Below are 20,399 nucleotides of genomic sequence, written 5' to 3' on the forward strand. Positions count from 1 at the left end.
AATAACCACTATCCTGACTTCTCATGCCTTAGATTTGTGTTGCTCGTTTTTGAATCTTATCTAGACAGAGCACAGCAGGTTTTGTTTCGTGGCTGGCTTCTTTCAGTTGGTATTATGATTGTGAGTTAATTTACACTGATGTGTGCAGTTGTACTGTGTTCCTCTATGAGGCCGTCTCATTTTCCTATCGTATGAATCCTACAATTTATTTCTCCATCCCACCACTAATGAAAATGTGTGTTTTCCTCAGGTTGTGCTCTTCCTCCTTACAGCATTTCAGCATCTAACGAAACACCTTCCTCTTATTTCTACACTGCAGGTCTAGAACTGGTTTTGTTTTTTGGTTTTGTTTTTTTGCCAGCTTCATACTGCTCCAAAAAAAAAAAAAAAAAAAAAAATCTGTCAGTGATTACAGATCAAAACAATTCTTCAGAACCCAAACTAAATAGCACAAAGGGAGGCCACGTCAGAGTAAACAGTGCATGTGGCAAAACGTCATCAGCTCTGAGAAGTGTGGCTCACACTCGCTGCCCCACACTGGGGCAGGCTGCAGGACTAGCTTTCCCTGCTTCGGGGCACATTCATTCTCCTTTTACACCTCTTTTGTGGATGACATCTCAGAACAAACAGCATGATACAGGCAGCCCTGCACTGAGCAGCTTTAAACAGAATATGAGTTGCCATCCCTTCAAATGTGCATGCCGATGCGATTAACTGATGTTTTCTGGAAATGGCATGGACCACGCAGCCCTGCTTTGGTCGAAGAGGCCACATGCACGGGCACACAGAGGCTTCTGATGTAAAACGAGGAGAGAGTGAGAGAAAATTTAAACAAACAGGGGTGCCTCCTTCCTCTCCCCAGCCACCACTGCTTCTCCCAGTTCCAGCAGGCTTATCTTCACATCCCCTCAGGGGTCTTTGTATTTAGACTCTCTCTTCTCTCAAGTCTCTCTCTCTCTCCTGACTCCTTCCCACCAGAATTTATTCTCATTCAACTCTGCATGCTTAAAGATAACAGAACAGCAGGGGCCCCTGGCTGGCTCAGTCTGTGGAGGCTGCAATTCTTGCTCTCTAGGCTGTAAGTTCAGCCCCATGTTGGGTGTGAGCTCACTTAAGACACAGAGAAAGAGGAACGCTTGGGTGGCTCAGTTGGTTAAGCATCTGACTCTTGATTTTGGCAGCTCAGGTCATGATCTCAGGATCATGACATCAAGCCCTGTGGGAGGCTCCACACTTTGCGGGGAGTCTGTTAGGATCCTCTCTCCTTCTCGGGACTCCTGCTCACTCACACTCCCTCAAATAAATAAATAAATCTTAAGGAAGGAAAGAAGGGAGGGGGGAGAGGGTGGGTGGGACAGGAAGGAAGGAAGGAAGGAGGGAAGGAAGGAGGAAAAGAAAAGCAAAAAACCATCTACAACCTCCTGTAGCTGTGGCCTCTTTCCTTCCCTCAGAACAAACTTCTTGAAAGCTCTACCATCGCTCACTGATTCCTTTTTCACTCCCTCCACAGTCACTGTTTAACCTACTACTACTGTTTTCTACCTCTACCCATCAACTAAAGCCACTCCGTGGTATTGTAGTTACTGGACTCCTTCCTTGACCTCTGGAGGGTCACCTCCACTGCCCACGCCCCTCTTCTCTTGACTTCACGAAATCACACTCTGCTGCTGTCTTCTTCCCACCTCCCCGGATGCTCCATCTCAGGTTCCTGTCAGGGTGCCTCTTCTCACTGTCCTTAGAGATTTCCTTGGGGTTCAGTCCATGGCCCTTTACTCGCTCTTTATGCTCTTTGATCATCTACACATGGCGCATGGGTCCCACGGGCACCTCGATCTCAACATGAGAGGCATTCTCCTTTCCCAATACTGTTTTCAACATCAACATATGCAGCCAGTGCCCTTAGTCTCTATCACTGCCCCTGCTCCTTTCCACACACAAGCAGCCGCAGGGCTAGGAGAAAGGGGATGGGCCTTGCTCTCACGCCCATGCCCAACTTCAAATTCAAAGTGCCTCTTATATTAGCAACATGACTTTGAGAAAATCATTTTCTCTCTTTGAATACATGTTTCACATCTGTGTAATGAGTATAACACCCAACTTGAAGAACCAAATAGATTAAAAGAGATGAATGAATTTAACTGAGAAACCATGGAACACACAGTGCCTTGCGTCTCAGAGCCGTCCCAATCATGTTTCCTCCCCATCTTCCCTTCTTTGGAAGCTAGTCTTGTCTCCCTAACTATACCGAAGTGAAAGCAGCGCTCTCCTCTATGAACCCTCCAAACCTGTCAGACTTGTCTTCTCCTCGTCCCTGCACACACCATGCCCGTTCGCAGAGGAGCTCTGCAAGGAATGCTCTGCCCCAAGTTCTTACATCACGCACACCTCAGTCTTACTCAAGTTCCAACACTCAGCCCCATCCCACACCTTCAGAGAGGCCTCCCTTAATCCCCAAAGCTTACAAGAAACATCACCCTGGTCTGAACTGCACCACATTGGTACCTACGACCTGGCTTCTATTCTATACGACACTATGGGGGTCATATGCTTTTTTATGCCAATGCCTCTTTTATCCAATTACATCATGAACATCTTGTAGGGAGTTATAGAGGGTCCTTAGTGTATAGTCTCTAGTAAATAGTTTTAAATAATATCTACTGATTGGTATGAGGGGGCGATCTCCTTGGATCTGTAGTAACTGAAGGCAGAAATGTATTTAATAAATTCAACTATTACTTTAAAATACATAGAGAGACACCCAGAATCCTAGCATTTAGGGCTTCAGGGGCCATGTAAACCAATCTTCCAGGTACATGAAAACCCCTCTACAACAACCTTGATGAGTGAACTTCCCACTTTTATTTCAATAAATCCCCATAACCAGAGATTCACTACATCCCTTGGGAATCCATTTGATGTTTAGGTAGAAGTCACTTTTTTTTTTTTAAAGCAATCTCAAACTTACAAAAGTTTTTTTCAAGTACCCTCTTTCTTCCTGAACTACCTGACAGTGACTCGCTGACCTGCCACCCATTCACACTTATTTCCTGCAATGACACTCTCCTACACATCCGCAACACAATCATAAAAATCAGGAAATCCGAATATGACAGAGTGTGATATGTTTATTAACAATGAATTCTCAAACCCCACTCAAACTCCACCAAATATGTCCATAGTGTCCACCACAGAGGAGAACACCCTTAGTTACATCTCTTTACTCTCCTTCTTTCTAGAATACTTCCTCGGTCATCCCTGGATTTTCATCAACTTGACAGTTTGGGGGATGAGTTTCTTTGTAGACCTCCCTTCATTTTGTATTTGCCAGATGTCCGCTCTGCTTTGATCCAGGTTACACGTCTTCAGCAAGAATGTGACAGAAATGATGCTGTGTTCTTATGGCATCTACTGATGGGGGATATGTGATCTGATTTGTCCCATTACTGATGCTGTTCCTTTTGCCCCCATGATTAAGGCAGTGTCTGCCAGGCTTCGCTATAACAACATTCATTTTTTTTTCCCTCTGATGTTAACTAATGAGCATTTTGTAGGGAGATACTCTGCAAATATCTTATTCCTCATCGAAGTTCAAGTTATTAATTTATTAGTTTATGTAAGCATGGGCTTGTGGTTTCCTATTTCAGTCTGATGCTCAAACTGACCTAGATTTAGACAAGGGGAGCTCCTCCAAACTGGTTTCCATATCTTCTTTATATTTTCCATCAAGCTTGGAGGATTTCCTTGCTTTCTGGCACAGCAAGATGCCCCATGCTCATCTTGCTTCTTTTTAATACAAGAAAGAATCCCAGTCATCTCTTTATTTTAAAAAAGGGGGGCAGGGGCACCTGGGTGGCTCAGTGGGTTAAGCCTCGGCCTTCGGCTCAGGTCATGATCTCAGGGTCCTGGGATCAAGTCCCACATCGGGCTCTCTGCTCAGCAGGGAGCCTGCTTCCCCCTCTCTCTCTGCCTACTTGTGATCTCTGTCTGTCAAATAAATAAATAAAATCTTTTTTTAAAAGGGGGGAAGGAATTATACAACTTATTTCATTAAACATATCATATATCATGGCATACTTTCTGGCTGATACATACACAGTCATTTTCTTTCAGTGTAATCTATGATATTCCATAGTATGGAGGGACAGAAGCACCTCAGCCTGGGATACTTCCAGACTCTGGCCTCTGTACCTCTTCATCTAGCTGTTCATCTGTATTCCTTATCATACTCTTTATTCTGAACTGGCAAACATAAGTAAAGGTTTCTTTGTGAGAGCTGCTCTAGCAAATCAAACACAGAGGAGGGGGTCGCGGGAACCTCTTATTTAGAGCCAATGGGTCAGCAGCTCAGGGGACAGCCTGGTCTTGGGATTGGTGTCTGCAGTGGAGGGTAGTCTTGTGGGACTGAACCCTTACCCTGCAGGCTCTGATACTATCTCATGTAGATAATACCCTTACATTTGTAAGACACACCGCTGGTGTCCACGGAGAACTGGAGAGCTGCCTGGAGCTCCCAGAAAACACACCAGACTGACATGTCTTATGTGTGGTTCCTTCAAGTGCCCCTATCATACGGAGCGTTCTTTTCTGAATGAACACCATTCTGTTCACACGGCTTGTAAAAGAATATATAGGAAGCACTCTTGGTCACCTATCCAGTATCCTATTCTGTCCCTAAAATTCCTTCCTTCCTGAAAGAACAAAGAATCCAATTTTGCTCGGGTAGCCACTTCCTTCCACATGGTCATGGGCCTCAGGAAAAGGCTCTTGACCATTCTAAATCAATCATGATAACCACATTCCTCTGAACCACTGTTGGGCTTAATAATTTGCATGTGAGCAAAGGCTGACCAAGGAAGTCTTCTAGAGGCTTCTTTAGAGAGAAGCACATGACAAACAGATGGTTCTCTCTCCTTCTTCCAGAAGCCACCACGTCCCAGTGGGATGCACAGAACTGCAGCAACTATCATCCACCGGCCTGAGCACAAAACCAGCACAAAAGGGAAGGCGGGACTGAAATAACCAGACCGGCGAGGCCAGAGACTCTCTTAGCATTTCTGGTGGTTTGAGGGAGTAAGTTTCCTTTTTGTTGAAGCAGGTTGGTTCAGGTTTTGTTTTAGTTACAGGCAACAGCATTCTACCTGATTCCAGGTGGTGTGGGAGCTCTGCACCCCTCCCGGAGAGGCGGAACTGAGCCAGAGAACTTCCAAGTCTACCCTTCTAGGTCAACGTTGATGCACAGCAAAGACTAGAAAACCCTCATCTTTGGCACTCTTCCATCGTTATTTCGTATTTCTATTGTTGCCCTTCAGTGGAACTAGAGCTTTATTTATTATTTACATTGTTAGCTTGTCCATTGTTTCAACCTGTTCAGAGCATCTCAAGCAAGAATGTTTTATGTGAGTAACCACAAAAGAAGTTAAGGAACTGCTACTTGATTCCAAAACAAGAGAGCTAGGAAGAGAGGGAAAGCAAAATAAACAACAGACTGGGATACAGATTTCTGCTCCAGCATTAACTGTGCCGCCCGACTAGGGAAGACTCTTGGACAAATCACATACTTTCTGTGTTCCTAACTCCACGTATCTTTACATCAGTGAGATAGCCTCAAGGTTTCCCTTTGGCATTAAAATTCTATGACTCAGAGACTTCATGGCTCAGAATTCTTCTCCTGCTTCAAGCATAAGATCAGAAATAAAAAGATCCCTGAAAACCACTTATAGCCTATTAGTCATTATCAAGATTATTTCAAAAGCTCTGCTCTTGGGGCACCTGGGTGGCTCAGTCAGTTAAGTGTCTGCCTTCAGTTTAGGTCATGATCCCAGGGTCCTGGGATAGAGCCCCACATCAGGTGTCCTGCTCAGCAGGGAGTCTGCTTCTCCCTCTATCTCTGCCCTTCCCCTAGCTCTCTCTCTGTTGCTAACATAAATAAACAAAATCTAAAGGGGAAAACAAAACAAAACAAAACAAAGCTCTACTCTCGGGCTGCCTACTCCAAGAAACAGCTTTGTCAGACTACAGATCAAAATGGGATTTATTTGTGTTTATATCTCTTAAGGGAGAGTGCAGAAAGCAATTACCAACTAGATACTTTAGTCCCCAACTTGACAAAAACAAACATTCAGAAAAGCCAGCCACCAGACCCAGGGAATTCGAACTGCTAAACCCTAGCAGCCCAGATACTTCAGGAGGCTATCACCCTGAAGTGAGTGCAAGACGTGCAAAGCCCTTCAATAGTTTCCAAGTGTGCCCAAAGTCTGAGTCCTTTTTTTATTTCTTTTTAAATATGTTATTTGATGGGAGGTTGAGGGGGAGCAGCAGGCAGAAGGAAAAGCAGACATCCCGCAGAGTAGGGAGTCCTGAGATCATGACCTGAGTTGAAGGCAGACGCTTAACTGACTGAGCCCCTGAGGTGCCCCAAGTCTGAATCCATCACTTCCCAAGGCCCTTTGCAAAGTGTGCTCCCTGACAGCGTTCCATCGTCGCCTGTCCCCCCTCTGGAGACTTCAGCAGCCCTGGATGCCCTTCAGTTTTTGAAACACACCAAGTGTGTCTGTCTGTCAACATCACCTTCCCTGCGTCGTGGCTCATTCTGCCTGATCTGCGCTGCCCAATCCCATCCCCACACCCGACACCTGGCCCCCCGCACCGGCCCCCAACAGAGCCCTCATCCTTCTGATCTTGGTTCAAGACATCTTCCTATTAAAATGCCTTGTCTGTAGCACGCGCACACACCACACATATGCCACTGCCATTTTTCTGACGAGGGAACCCTGCTCTTGGCCTTCACAGCACTTATTACTACTATTCTTTTGTTGTTTGCCAATTTTGTATGTCTCCCCTGCTGGTTTATCAGCTCTGTGGGAGAAGAAACCATGCCTGTCTGGGTCCCCACTGCATGCCCCCAAAAGAATGACAAAGACATGGCTGCTATCATACTTTCAAAGACAATCTAATAACATGGAAAAGTGCTTAAGATACTGTGTTATACAAGAAAACAGTTTACAGAATTCTATCTCACATAAGCACGAGGAATCCATGTTTCAAAATATATAAAATTTATATATGTGCAAAATATTATAAGAAAACATATATCAAGGCATTAACAAGGATGGCATGATTATACTTTTTGGTATGAAGAATCTGGGGAAAGAAAAATAATATATAGTAAGCTAACAATGGGCAACCATAACCATAGGGTAAAAGAATAGAAAACGTGTTGTCAAGATGAAGAATAAAGTAGGACTAGCAAAACATTAATTCATTTAATAATCAGAATAGAACGAAGAACACTGACTGTTTGGATACATGTGTCACTATTCCGGTCAGCTCCCATATCGGTTGTGGCCCATTCAGCTCCAACAAGCTGCAACTAGGGAGTGAAAAACCAGCAGCCTAGGAGAGTGGTTCCTAAGCTGGCTGGACAAGAGAATTACCTGGGCAGTAAAGAGGCTTAATACATCATTAATAATACTCTGGGAGGTGTATATTTTAAAAGCTGGGTAATTCTTATACAAGCTAAATTTGGGACCTGCCAGCCTAGAATAAATCAAGAAGTTAAAGAAGAGGTTCCTTTTCAGTAAAGGTTTCAGATAAAACAGGAACTAAGAAGCAGGGATGCAACCAGTAACATACTCTGCACCAGCCGGGGCCTAGCACAAATCAACGAGCAATCAGGAAGTTCCCATGGGGTGGAAAAATCCTGTCATCATACTTTGGTTTGTTCAACCACATATGTCATTCATATACCAATGGCAGCAGTACATCTCAGAGTAGCACTTGACCTACTCAGGACTCAGCCTTGGCCCACTTGCCTTTCCAGCCAAACACGCCAAAGCCATGAAAAAAAAAACCAAAAACCCACCATGGAGCAGAGGAGGGCAAATAAAAAGACAAAGGTCTCTGAACTCCTGCCCTCCAACTGCCCAATTCAAACCTTCAGTCTTCAACGGAACACATTAACTCCTTCTTTTTAAGCCATTCTACAAGGGCATCCTGGAGAAGATTCGATATCAAGAGGGAAGAGAGAATTCACAGGGAGAGAATTCACTGAAAGAAATGGTAGAAACTGACCCATATGCACTAAAAAGTTAAATTATTTAGATCAGTTTGGTATGGAGGCAAAACAGTACATGTATCTCAATAAATCCCAAGGGCATGAAAACAACTGTTCATACCTATGATCATGATGATCTGAGTCACAGAGAAAAAAAGTTAAATTGCATTCTTTATGTTCCACATAAGGAGGCAAAAATGAGATAGGACTGCCACTTGGGCACTCTTGATGTGTTAAGAACAACAACCCACCGGTTGTCTCGTTTGATGAAATGACCTTGTAGCAAGGATCAGTCCCATTTTAAGACTACAGAGGCCCAGAGAACAGAAGTAAATGGAGGCAGAAGTTATAGAATACAGCCATGTTTAAATCTGGATAACTGAATTATTTCCTTTGCTTGTTATTTTATACCACGCTGCCACTTTTTAAATCATTTCAGTTGGAAATATTTCTTTCTTCCTTCCTTCCTGTCTTTTTTAAAGTCCTAGAGCCTAACACAGGGCTTGAACTCACAACTCTGAGATCAAGACCTGAGCTGAGATGAAGAGGCAAACACTGAACTGACTGAGCCACCCAGGTGCTCCTGGTTGGAAATACTGCTAATTGGGTATGTGGCAAGGATAAAAGTCATATGGAAAACAATCACCTAGAACAGTGGTCTTCAAGAACTGTTTGGTTTTTTTTTTTCCCAATGTGATAGCATATCCTCCCAAACAATGTCTTGGAACCCCAACATGTGAGAAGCAGAGCTGCTGTGTCGGAAGCAGAAGTGAGCAGGGAGCCTGAAGTCCTATTCCATCCCCCCCGGAATGGAAGACTGCTTCTCAGGCACCTCCATGGCCGGGGACACCACAGAACGCAGATTAAAAACAAAACAGAAAACCAGCACCTATCGAAATGGGCTTAATCACTGGATTGGCTATATAAAAGCATGTCCCTTAGAGACATTCAGCGGAGTTACAAAGCTATATGAAGGAATCACAATGCTGGTAAAAAAAAAAAAAAAAAAAATGGAGTCAATTTACTAAGGTAAGCAACAACAAAAGACGGCTCAAGATCGAAGTACCAATGAATTGTGTTTTCGTCTTACGTGATGTTAGGCTTCCTGTGTCTGATGCCTACAAATCTTTTGGAAGAAAAGCTGTCTACCATTTTGCAGCAACTCATATATTTTAGTGGGTTTTTTCCCCCCCAAGAGTAATGATAGTTTCATTTTCCTATCTACCCAAAGACTAAAGTCACAACAACAACAACAGATTATATAATTATATAAAAATACAATAAATACATAGCTCAGGCAGGAATCAAACATGCAGAAATATTATGCATTCATGTATTTGTTCATTAAAAGACATTTTGTCCTTAATGCCTGGAAATAAGGCTTCAGAGACGTAGAACACTATCTGCTTGAAGGTCCTTGCCTTCAGGACTTAGAGATCAGAAGCGGGGCACAAATATGACAGGACAGGCTGAATACAGTGAGAAACTCTTTGCAGTTGTATGTACTGACATATACTCTACAGTCCTGTTATTTTGCTGGTGTTTTTTTGCTTTTTTGTTTTCTTCGTAAGGGTTTCTCAGTTATAAGGAACATAGGCCAGGATGGCAGAATCGGGCTAACTCTACCTCATTATCGAGGACTAGTCTTAGAATGAATTTAAAATGACCTAGATGTCCATAAAAGCCAAAACTAAAACATTGAGCAATGTTAGGGTTATCCAAAATTAAATGTAAGCTTTTTTAAAAATAGAGTTTAACTTTTCTTTTAATTGACTATCAAATTTTTCTTGACTTTATATTGAACACAAAGCCGCGGTGTGAGATAGAGCCATTCGCCATCACCCTGACCCCGCTACAGCTGATCCTCTATTGTACAAGTGACTCAAAGCAGACTTTGTGGTCGGAGGGGGAAAAAAATTGTTTGAGTTTCTCTTGGTGTTTGCTTCATTGTTTTAGATGAAGCCATTTTTTGACTAATTCATTTGCTTCTAGCGCTGATGTGACCCTTGTGTATATAAGTGATGTTCTCCCCCCTCAACTGCCCTCCCAACCACGTCTCAGTAATACGGCTGTGGGAGATTTACGGAGGAGAGGAATGGAAGCAAAGTTGTGTTTGTTCCTCGGTATATTTTTCCATCTACTCCAGAAGTTTTGTTTTTGTAACTATGAATTGGCCTGTGTCTTTTCCGGAAAAAGCTATGTTCAGTAAGCAGTAAACAACCATTTTATTAAAGCAAAATAGCTCTACTAGAGTCAATCTCATTAAAGTGAAATTCACTTCTATACTGTAAATAGTACAGAAATATAGCATAGACTATTGTATAATATTGTATAGTATAGTATATACTCTAGTATAGCATTGTACAGTATAGTACAGTATAGTATAGTATACTTCTATATGGAAATGAAGGAGATCTTGTTCAGACGTCACAGTGACCTTTCCCACAAGAATAGTTGCACTTGGAATATAAATTGGGATATTTCCAGGGGTGAGGCTAGACAATAGGAGATAGGAAGGTGAGCAGAATACCGAGGAACTAGATGACACTCTTGAATCCCTTCTCCATCAACTGAAGTCAATTATCAGAGCCCTTTACTTTAAAATGGTCTACAGTCCACAAAAGTAGACTGTTCTGTTTCACCAAAACAGCCATGATTAGGTTCCCAGGCTGGTTCACGAATGTCTCTTTAACCCACGATGGAATGACCAACAGTATTCACCACGCAGTCTGGGGGGCTGAGTCTTGGAAGTTCTGTCATTAGACACAAGATAAAAGGGAAAAAAAATCCATTTCCTCTTCTAGGCCCAAAGATGAGCGACAGGTAAATCTTTTCATGGAGCAAAGGTTTTCTCGGACACCCACTTCCACCATCAGAGCCTGCCTCCCAAGAACGAACTGAGCTCACACTATATCCTGCCCATCCCTTCCCCCCACCCCCACTGATCTCAGTTCTCCATCCCAGATCTGCCCTATCCCTGAACAGTTAAGTGCTGCAAAATATTTGCTCAGAAATGAAATTCTCCGTCCCCCTAACTGATCTCGAGGCACGAGAAAGAAAGATTTGAGCAAACTGACACCAAGGTAAGCAAATTCTTATCAACTTAACTCAATCTCCAGTTGGGAGAATTTGGGGGCAGCCTAAGACAGGAATGAAAAAAAGTGCAGGCAATGGGTGGGAGGATATTCTGAGTGATGGAAGCTGGCTAGTCACAGGGCCAGCTCACTCGTGCTGAGCATGGGTGGTGAGAGAGAAAAAAGGAAGGCCACCCAGTGGAGGGCATCAGCAGCAAGGTCCGTGCAAAGGGTTGTTTCCCAGATGCCATTCCTCTACTTCCAACAAGGGTCTGCTTGCGTTCTACCCCTTCCACAGAGCGTGTCCTCCCTACTCCCAATCCCATTTTCTTGATTTCTGAATTCTCTCCAAGCTCTAGCACCTAACATGTGAGTGCTCAATTATACTGTCACCACTATTCTCTTTTTAAATATTTTATTTATTGGGGCGCCTGGGTGGCTCAGTGGATTAAAGCCTCTGCCTTCAGCTCAGGTCATGATCCCAGGGTCCTGGGATCGAGTCCCACATTGGGTCGAGCAGAGAGCCTGCTTTCCCCTCTCTGTCTGCCTCTCTGCCTACTTGCGATCTCTCTCTCTCTGTCAAATAAAATCTTTTAATAAATTAAATAAATAAATATTTTATTTATTTATTTGTCAGACAGAGAGAGGGAGAGAGCACAAGCAGGGGGAGCGGCAGGCAGAGGGAGAGGGAGAACCAGGCTCCCCGCCGAAAAGGGAGCCCAGAGGTGGGCTCGATCCCAGGACCCTGGGACCATGACCTGAGCTGAAGGCACACACTTAACCCACTGAGCCACCCAGGTGTCCCAACAGTATTCCCTTTTTAAAATACGTGGTTTGTTGATTCCTTCTCTCTAGGAAGCCCTTAAAACAATAGTTGTCTGCACTATCCATTTTTGGCTCAATAACATTCTACTTTACATTGATGCAACTACTAAGGTATCTTTTCCTCCCAATTCAGCTACCCTCCAAAGAGTGACTTTTTAAAAAGTAACCCTCACCAAAGTTGAGAGTCTCTCTCAACATGGAGGGTTTGGGGGGTAGGAAAAGAATAAATGAAACAAGACGGGATCAGGAGGGAGGCAAACCGTAAGAGACTCTTAATCTCACAAAACAAACTGAGGGTTGAGGGTTGCCGGGGGGAGAGGGGTAGGGAGAGGGGGGTTGGGCGATGGACACTGGGGAGAGTATGTGCTATGGTGAGTGCTGTGAAGTGTGTAAACCTGGCGATTCACAGACCTGTACCCCCTGGGACAAATAAAAAAAAAATTAAAAATTAAAAAAAAAGTAACCCTCACCAATGTACCCACTATAGTGATAAGCGCACAGCAAGAACTGAAGCAGCTTCGAGCTTTAAAGCCACGAGGTTATACTAAAAGTATATAAGGTCTATAATGCTGAGCAAAATAAGTCTGTCAGAGAAAGGCAAATACCTATGATCACACTCATACGCGGAATTGAAGAAAGAAACAAAACAAAGGGGAAAAACAAAGAGAAAAATAAAAAAAAAAAAAGACTCTTAATTACAGAGAACTGATGGTTACCAGAGGGGGGGAGAGCGGGGAGACGAGGGAAACAGGTGATGGGGATGAAGGAGGGCACTTGCCCGAGCACCGGGGCCTGTACGGAAGTGCTGAATCCCCGTACTGTACACCTGCAACTAATCATCACACTGGGTGTTAACCAGCTGAAATTAAAATAAAAACTTAAAATATATACATACACATACAGAGAATCTATAATTAATTAAGGAAATGAGTTACAGATTTTTTTTTTTAAAGACTCTACTTAAAGTTCAGCCCCCAGCTATGGTACCTGCGGATGTCGGGCACCAATGTCCCCAACTTTTGGGAAAGCGCAGAACAGTAGACACGAAGAATAACATATTCTGGAATACTTAGAACGGATTTCCCTTTTCCAAAAAGTTTATGACTTTCAGAAACCCAACAGTGTACACCTGGAGGGAGCAGGATCTTGGGTACATTTCGAGTGACAGTGACGGAGGGAACTGGGGATAGCAAGAGCACTTGGTCCACCAGCCCGGATTGAGAGGGGACTGAGGGGAGAGAGAAAGGGGACCCCCTACTGAGGATCTACTTCCCAAAGACTGGAGTTGGGTACCATCTTCGTGCTTTACAGGGGCTATAATCCAAGCTTCCCAATAACATCATCTGTGCAGATGAAGAAACGGAGGCTCAAGGAGGCTAAGTAACTTGTCCAAGACCATGTGGGTGGTAGTAAGTGGACAGAGACAGGATCAAGTTCCAGATCTGTTTATCTCCAGTGCTCTTGCCTCTCCACGAAGTAACCCCAAGCTCATCTGGAATATTTTGCCCCGCAAATATAACCGAAACAAATGGATCTGTCTTAGTGAGGAAGGAAGAGGTGAAAATAGCAAGCTGTATTTCCACAGCTTGCTATTTTCACCTCATTATGAGGTCAGGGCAGGGAGATGAGGTCATGGGGGAAGGATTCAGGAAGACGGTTAACTGCAGTAGAGAAGGAATTGTGTGCCAAGCACTGACCAGGCACTTTTTACACATCACGTGATTTCATCCTAATAACCCTAAAAAGCAGTCATTTTACATGTAAGGAAACTGAAATTTAGGGATGTTAACCCCAAGTCATAATGCTAAAAAAAGTGAAAGGGAAGCTGGGATTTGAACCTGCTCAGTTGGGTCTCATAGCCCATGTGCTCTTTCCACTGTGCCCAGTGCCCCGAAGAAGCAATGCTTTCCCAGTTCTTCTTCCCATAAATGCCCAAAACTAAAGTTAGGGTAACACTGTTCTATTAAGAGATTTAACCAGAAATTACATAGCAGTTGAACTGAAAAGAGCCTGCTTCCCATCGTCTTGACCAAGGAATTTAATAGACAAAAAGACAGAGGCTTAGAATATACATTTTTAAATCCTGTGACCTTCTGGACCTATGTATGAACACAGCTGACATTCTTATACGCCATGCCACTGAGGCTCATCAACAGGTTATCTACCCAGTGGGGCTGGAGCCACGGTTGACAGCAAATTTCCCCACCAGACGGACCCAGCCAGTGGCTGGGCAATGGCTCAACCCAGTCTCAACGGCCACCCGGCAATGGATGACAGAGAATCATCATAAAACGGGACCAGTCTTTGGGATGGGATTCTTTTCACTGAGCTGACTCAGACACAAGTGGGAAGGTCAACCAACAGATCTCCACAGTAGGGTAATTCCCCGTGCCAACAACTTACAGGTGGACCGCTAAACAGATTTCTATCTACACGAGATTCGCCATCTTCTGTCCCCACATTAAGCAGAAAAATCAAATCTTATCTCTTTCTGTAGAAGGAGAGCCCTTCAGAAACTGCAATGAATCGCACCAGTAGCAGCTTTCTGAGGGCCCGATTCCACCCACATCTGGCTCTACTTGGGAGCTAAATTCAGCAGAAGTCTCCAGGGTCAACAAATGACCCTGAATAAAAATAGTCTTGGAAATCTGTCACAGAGAAGGAAAGGAAGCAAGACGGCAGGGTGATTCACTCCAAATGGCAGCTCCAAAACCCAAGTTCTCATTTCTGTCCCAATATGAAGCCAATGTGCAAAACAGGCACGGAGCAAGCTGTCCTTTTCCGAAGGCCTCTAAAAGTGGCTGCCAAAGAATTTCACATGGAAGCCAGAAAGATTTAGTGGGCCATTCACCTCTCCTACAAATCTAACTGCAGCTCCTTCTAACTAGGACTCCGAACCAACTGCAGAGTTACCCTTGCTCTAAGACCACCCAGAGTACCAAAGGTTTTGCCCCTGGCAGGAAAGAGGGACCCTTTGTCTTACCAAATTTTCCAAATGACTGAGCAGTCACAGAGAAAGAGTACAGAGGTGGTGTGATGCGGGCAAGCGTGTGCGTGTGTGTACACACATGCGTACATAATTCCATAACTCATCCTCCCCAACAAGTAAGCTGTATTAAAATAACTACAGGGCACCTGGGTGGCTCAGTTAAGCGGCTGCCCTCAGCTCAGGTTGGGATTCCAGGATCCCAGGGTCCTGGGATTGAGCCCCACTTTGGGCTCCCTGCTCAACGGGGAGCCTGCTTCTCCCTCTCCCTGCTGCTCCCCTTGCTTGTGTTCTCTTGCTCTCTCCCTGTCAAATGAATAAATAAAATTTTTAAAAATAACTACAATATTAAGTTAAGAATTCCACTGGTTGAAGAACAATTAGCCAGTATTGGACTGCTTACGGAACATGTTTAAAACTGTACTGAACACAGAGGTGCCCAGCATGACAGAAAACACAAGGGGACCTGAGATGGGTCTGCTTCACTGCCACCCACTTACACTGTCCCCTCCCAAAGCCCTGTCTCTAATTTGGCATTCACAATTTATACTCTTTTTCTTAAACCTGCCCCCTCCAAACAATAATGAGTTTTCAGGCTCACAGAACCTCGGCTGGACCCACCTTGGGATGACTCTGTCGTTAAGGAGTTCACTGCTGGGGGGAAGGCAGGCATGCAGGTAACAACGACATAACCTGATACATTCTCTCCAACAGTTGGGACCACACGTGTCCAGGTGTCCTGGGTAGAGTAGAATGAACCCTGAAAGGCTTCGAAGAACTCATCTCAAAAGATGAGTAAGATTGACGGGCAAAGTACGTGAGCAGGGAGGGAGGAAGATATTCGTGAGAGCAAGAACAACTGAGGGCCTCCGCTGGGGATAATTTGCCCCCCTCCACAGGGGACATTTGGCAATATCTGCAAACATTTTCAGCTGTCATAAATGGGAGGAAAGTGGTACTATTGGCATCAGGTGGGTAGAGACCAAGGATGCTGGTAAACATCCTACGCACAGGACAGCCCCCCCCCCCAAAATAAAGAACTATCCAAGGCCAAGTGTAAAAAGCGCTGCAGCTGAGAAGCCCTGGTCTAAGCAAAGGTATAACAGACACACTGTGTTCGGTTAAAAGGAGAAAGTTGCCTGTAGTTTTGGCAAACGGTGTTTCAAATGACTGCTTTTTATGGAAGAGAAAAACCAGTAAGGAAAGAGGGAAGGAGAAGTTAGATTTCCAAGGAGCCAAGATACGAGGCTGAGCAGATGCCTTATTCTCAGAAGGGGAGCCATCACCAACAAAGTTAGGAAACTGGACCCTGGAAGCCTACGGTGTATTCCATCGTCCTGGGAAGTGAAAAGCAGATCTGTCTGCGATGCAGTCCTCGGCCCGGCCCCGCCCTGAGCAGCAGCCTGCTTTCTCCTTTTTGCACACAGGACTAAGCAGGGACTGAGGGGGCACTGGGAGGACCAGTTGTTCCATGTAGCTCGCTCTCCCGAGAGAGGGTGCAAAGTTGCTGCTAAAGCCGGAAGAACGCAAGTACAAGAATGGCCCAGCACAGGGTTCCAGGTCCCAAAAGGAAGTGGCTGCAAAGAAAGCAGAATATGGTGAGGATACTGTGGCTGGCGGTACAAGTGGTCATCAGGGTTCTTGGCAGGAACCAGGCCTGACCATGAAGGCAGGAGGTGTCCTGTGTAGGAATCTTACTCCTGGGCACAGACCCTTGAAAAATGCAGCGAGGAGCTCACCACCACCACCAAAACCACCACCAAAACCTCCACCTCTACCAAAAAGGAAAAAGAAAGAAAATAGAACAGCTCTCCCCCGGGCAAAAGACTTCTAGGAGAGAAAGCAAGCAGCCTTCAAAATACCAGCATTTTTTCAGGGTAAGAAACAGAAGTTGAAACTCCTTCACAGATAGACTAACTCACACTAATCCATATCTTTCTTTAAATCTGGCCTCATCCAGACTCACAAGCACAGGCACACACACACACCTACATCAATTTTTGAAAATAATAACAGTATGAGAAAAGTTACATCAATTGTGGATGTGTAAAAATCAATTGTTAGCTCCAAGAGGGGAAAAGGAGGTCAGCATAGTAGCAAAGTAAAAAGATAATTTTAAATGAATGTCATAAAAGCTTAGAAGAAGTAACTTTTTTCCTTTCTTCTTGCTCTACAGAAAGTGTTGTCACAAGGAATGTGTTATGTGCCCAGTGTTATGCTGGGGGCTGCTATCAGGAAAATTACAATCGGGTCTGGATGACACAGACCCCTGAAACCAGTGTCACCTTCAGTACCTTATGTCACCGACCAGAAATGAAGAGCGCTGAACAGAAGTGCCGGTGGGGGTTTGGGGGTGCGGTATGGGTTGAGGTGCAGAAGGCAGGACCTTCCTGACGGAAGTGAGAGAAGGAGCCACAGTCTGGAGAAGCCACGAATGATCGGGCTCATGCATACACATCCACTGAAAGATGAAACATGCAGATTTTGCCCATATACAACCATAAATTACACTGCGTATGGCCCAACCACCCAGGAGATGAAAACACTTCAACATCAAGAGCACTGGGACCTGCACTGTTTCTTGTCACCTTTTGCAAAGTGAAACAAATGTTTCAAGGGTCACAACAGCATGAGCCCGGAAGCTCATATAGCTAAACACTAGAACAGTCTGGAGGGATAACAGGGGGAAAGGAAATCCAAACTATCAGAGAGAGAGGACTGCTTTCCCCCTGGGTAATCAGGATTTACAATGGAAGAGGAGGGCAAGGGTACGGCTACCGGGAACCGACTACTCCCAGCTTGTAAGTAAACCCTGAACAGTGACCAAAGCTGTGCACTGAGAACTGCAGCCAGTGCTCAGGGTTGTCAAGGATACACACGGATGAGACATGTACAGATACCTGCACATGTCTGCACCGCCAGGATCTTGACTGACTTGGTGACTGGGTGTAAAGGCAGCCCTAGAAACCTGTGTATTAGCTAATGATTGGCTTAACTGGCTAAGAGTTGGCGATTCCACCCACAAGTCCCCAACACCAACTCCTTTCTCTCCAGACAACTTAGCATGTTCACTACCACCCAAACAGAATCAGCTTTCATGCCTCCACTCCTCTGTTCATGCCACTGCATCCACCTGGAATGTTCTCCACCTAGACAAACCCTACCCATCCTTTGCAACTCATCTGAACCTCTCTCCTTCTCTGTGCTGTGTTTTTGAACCAGCCTAAAGTACCTCTCCCTCTCCCGAGCTCCAGAACAATTAGTGTATACAATTTGTTGGCAAAGAATCACCTAAGCTCTACCAAGCTTAACTCTTCTATTGTTGTCTTTATTTATTATTTAAATCAAGAGGAATTTCCACCTTTCTCCTGTCTTTATTGGTGTTGTCACCTCTTTGAGAGATAAGGATACATCTTACAGTTCTTGGGATCCTCCCACCTTACCTCCTGAAGTACCTTGCACAATGTAGAACTAAATTGCAAGGTTAAGTTAGGCTCACTTTAATAATGTTTAAGATTCAGATGTCATGCCTAGAGAGTTTGGAAGCAGTAATACGTAAAAGCAGAAAAAGGAAGTGCTGAAAAATCTTAATGATCCTCACTATTTTACAAATTAAGAAACCCAGACACAGAGACTGGTTCAAGGTCCGCTTGTAATAGGTAGGTGTAGAACTGAGACTTGTGCCCCTGCTCCATACTCTGGGACATAGCAAAGCCTCGAGAAGAGCAGAAGAAGATCCTACAGGGTTTGCAATCCCCAAAACTAAAAGCTTTCTTTAATTTCTTAAGTTAAAATGAACAGGGGCAATTATTACTGAGAAGTGGGGTTAGTTAAGCATTCAAACCTAAATCGTGATCTTCACTTTATAAACTTACGGAGGGAGATTTAGCTATAAACCTTACAAGAAATAGGGCTAGAACTTCCAGAAACCACCACCCACCCCTGTCCTTCAAAGTCAGTTATGTTGAAACTCCATTTACTGTAATGTTTAACAACAACAACAACAACAACAAAAGGTCAAAACTACTTTAAAGTTCTGCTTACATATTACTCTATCAGGAGAGAAATAATCACATGTAGTAGAGTTTCTAAAATAAATTCGCCTTGGAAGCCCATTTCAGGGCGTTGAGTTGTGACTACATTTTCAAGGATGTCAGGAACACAAGGGCTCCATCCATAACTCCTTGAAAAAAACTGAAAGCATGAATGCCTTGTCAAATTCAGACAGTTTATCTTGGCACTGGCAAGCAGAGCAGTCTCTTCGATGTCTGGAAACGTGTCTAATTACGTTTAGAGAGTAACTAAAAAATAGCCAGTGTCCCGGAACAGACAGCTCAGGGACCACTACTGCATAGCATCCTGAGTGACATGATGGAACTACGCCAGGGGAAAAAAAAAAAAAAAAAAGGAGGAGAAAAAGAAAACCAAGTGTGAAACCGGGATGAGACCCGAATCTCTCTACAAAACAACCCTCCCGTCTTCCCAGGGCCTTCGTGGCCGCCACAACTCTCCCTAAAGTTTGCGTTTTCCTTTACTTTTGTTTCCATGAGGTCACCCGGCCCGCCCACATCACTTACCTGGGGCAGCGAGCTAGCCCGCCCTGCCCCAAGCGCTGCCTCCGGCCCGCACACCCCTCGCACCCCTACCCCCTACCCCCCCGCGTCCGGACTGCACCCAGGCCACCCGTCTCCCGAGGGCGCAGCCCTGGGGCTCGGCACGCCCCTCACCCCCCTAGACAGCCGCACCCCCGGGGCGTCCTCCTTGGGGAAGGCGCAACCACGGAGCTCGGCGGGCCACCGGACACCCCGTCCGGACGCACCCCATCCCTCCAGTTTGGCTCCTGACACCTCCAATCCCGCCGCACCGCAAGGGCGCCCCTTCTCGGCAAAGCGCAGGCTCCAGCCGCGAAGCACGGCCGCTCCGCCCTCACCTGAGCCGGAGGTTGGCCATGAACTCGGGCATGGAGACGGTGTCCATCAGAACGAAGTCCGCCTTGCCGAACTCCAGGCTCTCCTGCTCCGCCATGGCGCCAGCGTACGGGCTCAGGTGGGCGCAGACGGGCTCAGGTGGGCGCGATCGGGCAGCAGGAGCCGGCGGGAGGCGCGCGGCGAGCTCGGGCGGGGCCGGGGCGGGGCCGCGGCGCGGGGCGCTGGGCCGCGGGGGAGGCGGTGCCCGGCGCCGGTCGGCGGGTCTGGGCCGGACGGAGGCCGCCCCGCTGCTCCTCGGCGCGCTCTCGGCCGGCGCGGCGCACCCAGCAGTTTCCGCTTCTCCCGCCGCAGCTGCCGGGAGCAGTGGGGGTCGGGACTCTGAGACGGAGACGGCGGCGGCTGGTCCCGCCTCTGGCCTTGCTCTGGCCCCGGCCCCGCCCCGGCCCCGCCCCGCCCCGCCCCGCCCCGGCTCCGCCCCGCCCCGCCCCGCCCCGCCCCGCCCCGCCCCGCCCCGCCCCGCCTACTGAGCCGCC

General features: G+C 45.8%; 1 protein-coding gene across 1 annotated transcript in view; it reads right to left on the reverse strand.

The window, feature by feature from the left end:
- The window catches only part of MYO1D (myosin ID), a 345,116-nt gene extending 325,095 nt beyond the window's left edge, over window positions 1-20,021 (reverse strand). Inside the window, exon 1 of the mRNA XM_044248397.1 lies at window positions 19,869-20,021. Coding sequence (XP_044104332.1) covers window positions 19,869-19,963 — 95 coding nt within the window. The 5' untranslated portion in view covers window positions 19,964-20,021. The remainder of the gene's footprint in view (window positions 1-19,868) is intronic.
- Window positions 20,022-20,399: the final 378 nt, after the last annotated feature.

The sequence above is a fragment of the Neovison vison genome, chromosome 5 (assembly GCF_020171115.1).
Source record: "Neovison vison isolate M4711 chromosome 5, ASM_NN_V1, whole genome shotgun sequence".
Classification (NCBI taxonomy): domain Eukaryota; kingdom Metazoa; phylum Chordata; class Mammalia; order Carnivora; family Mustelidae; genus Neogale; species Neogale vison.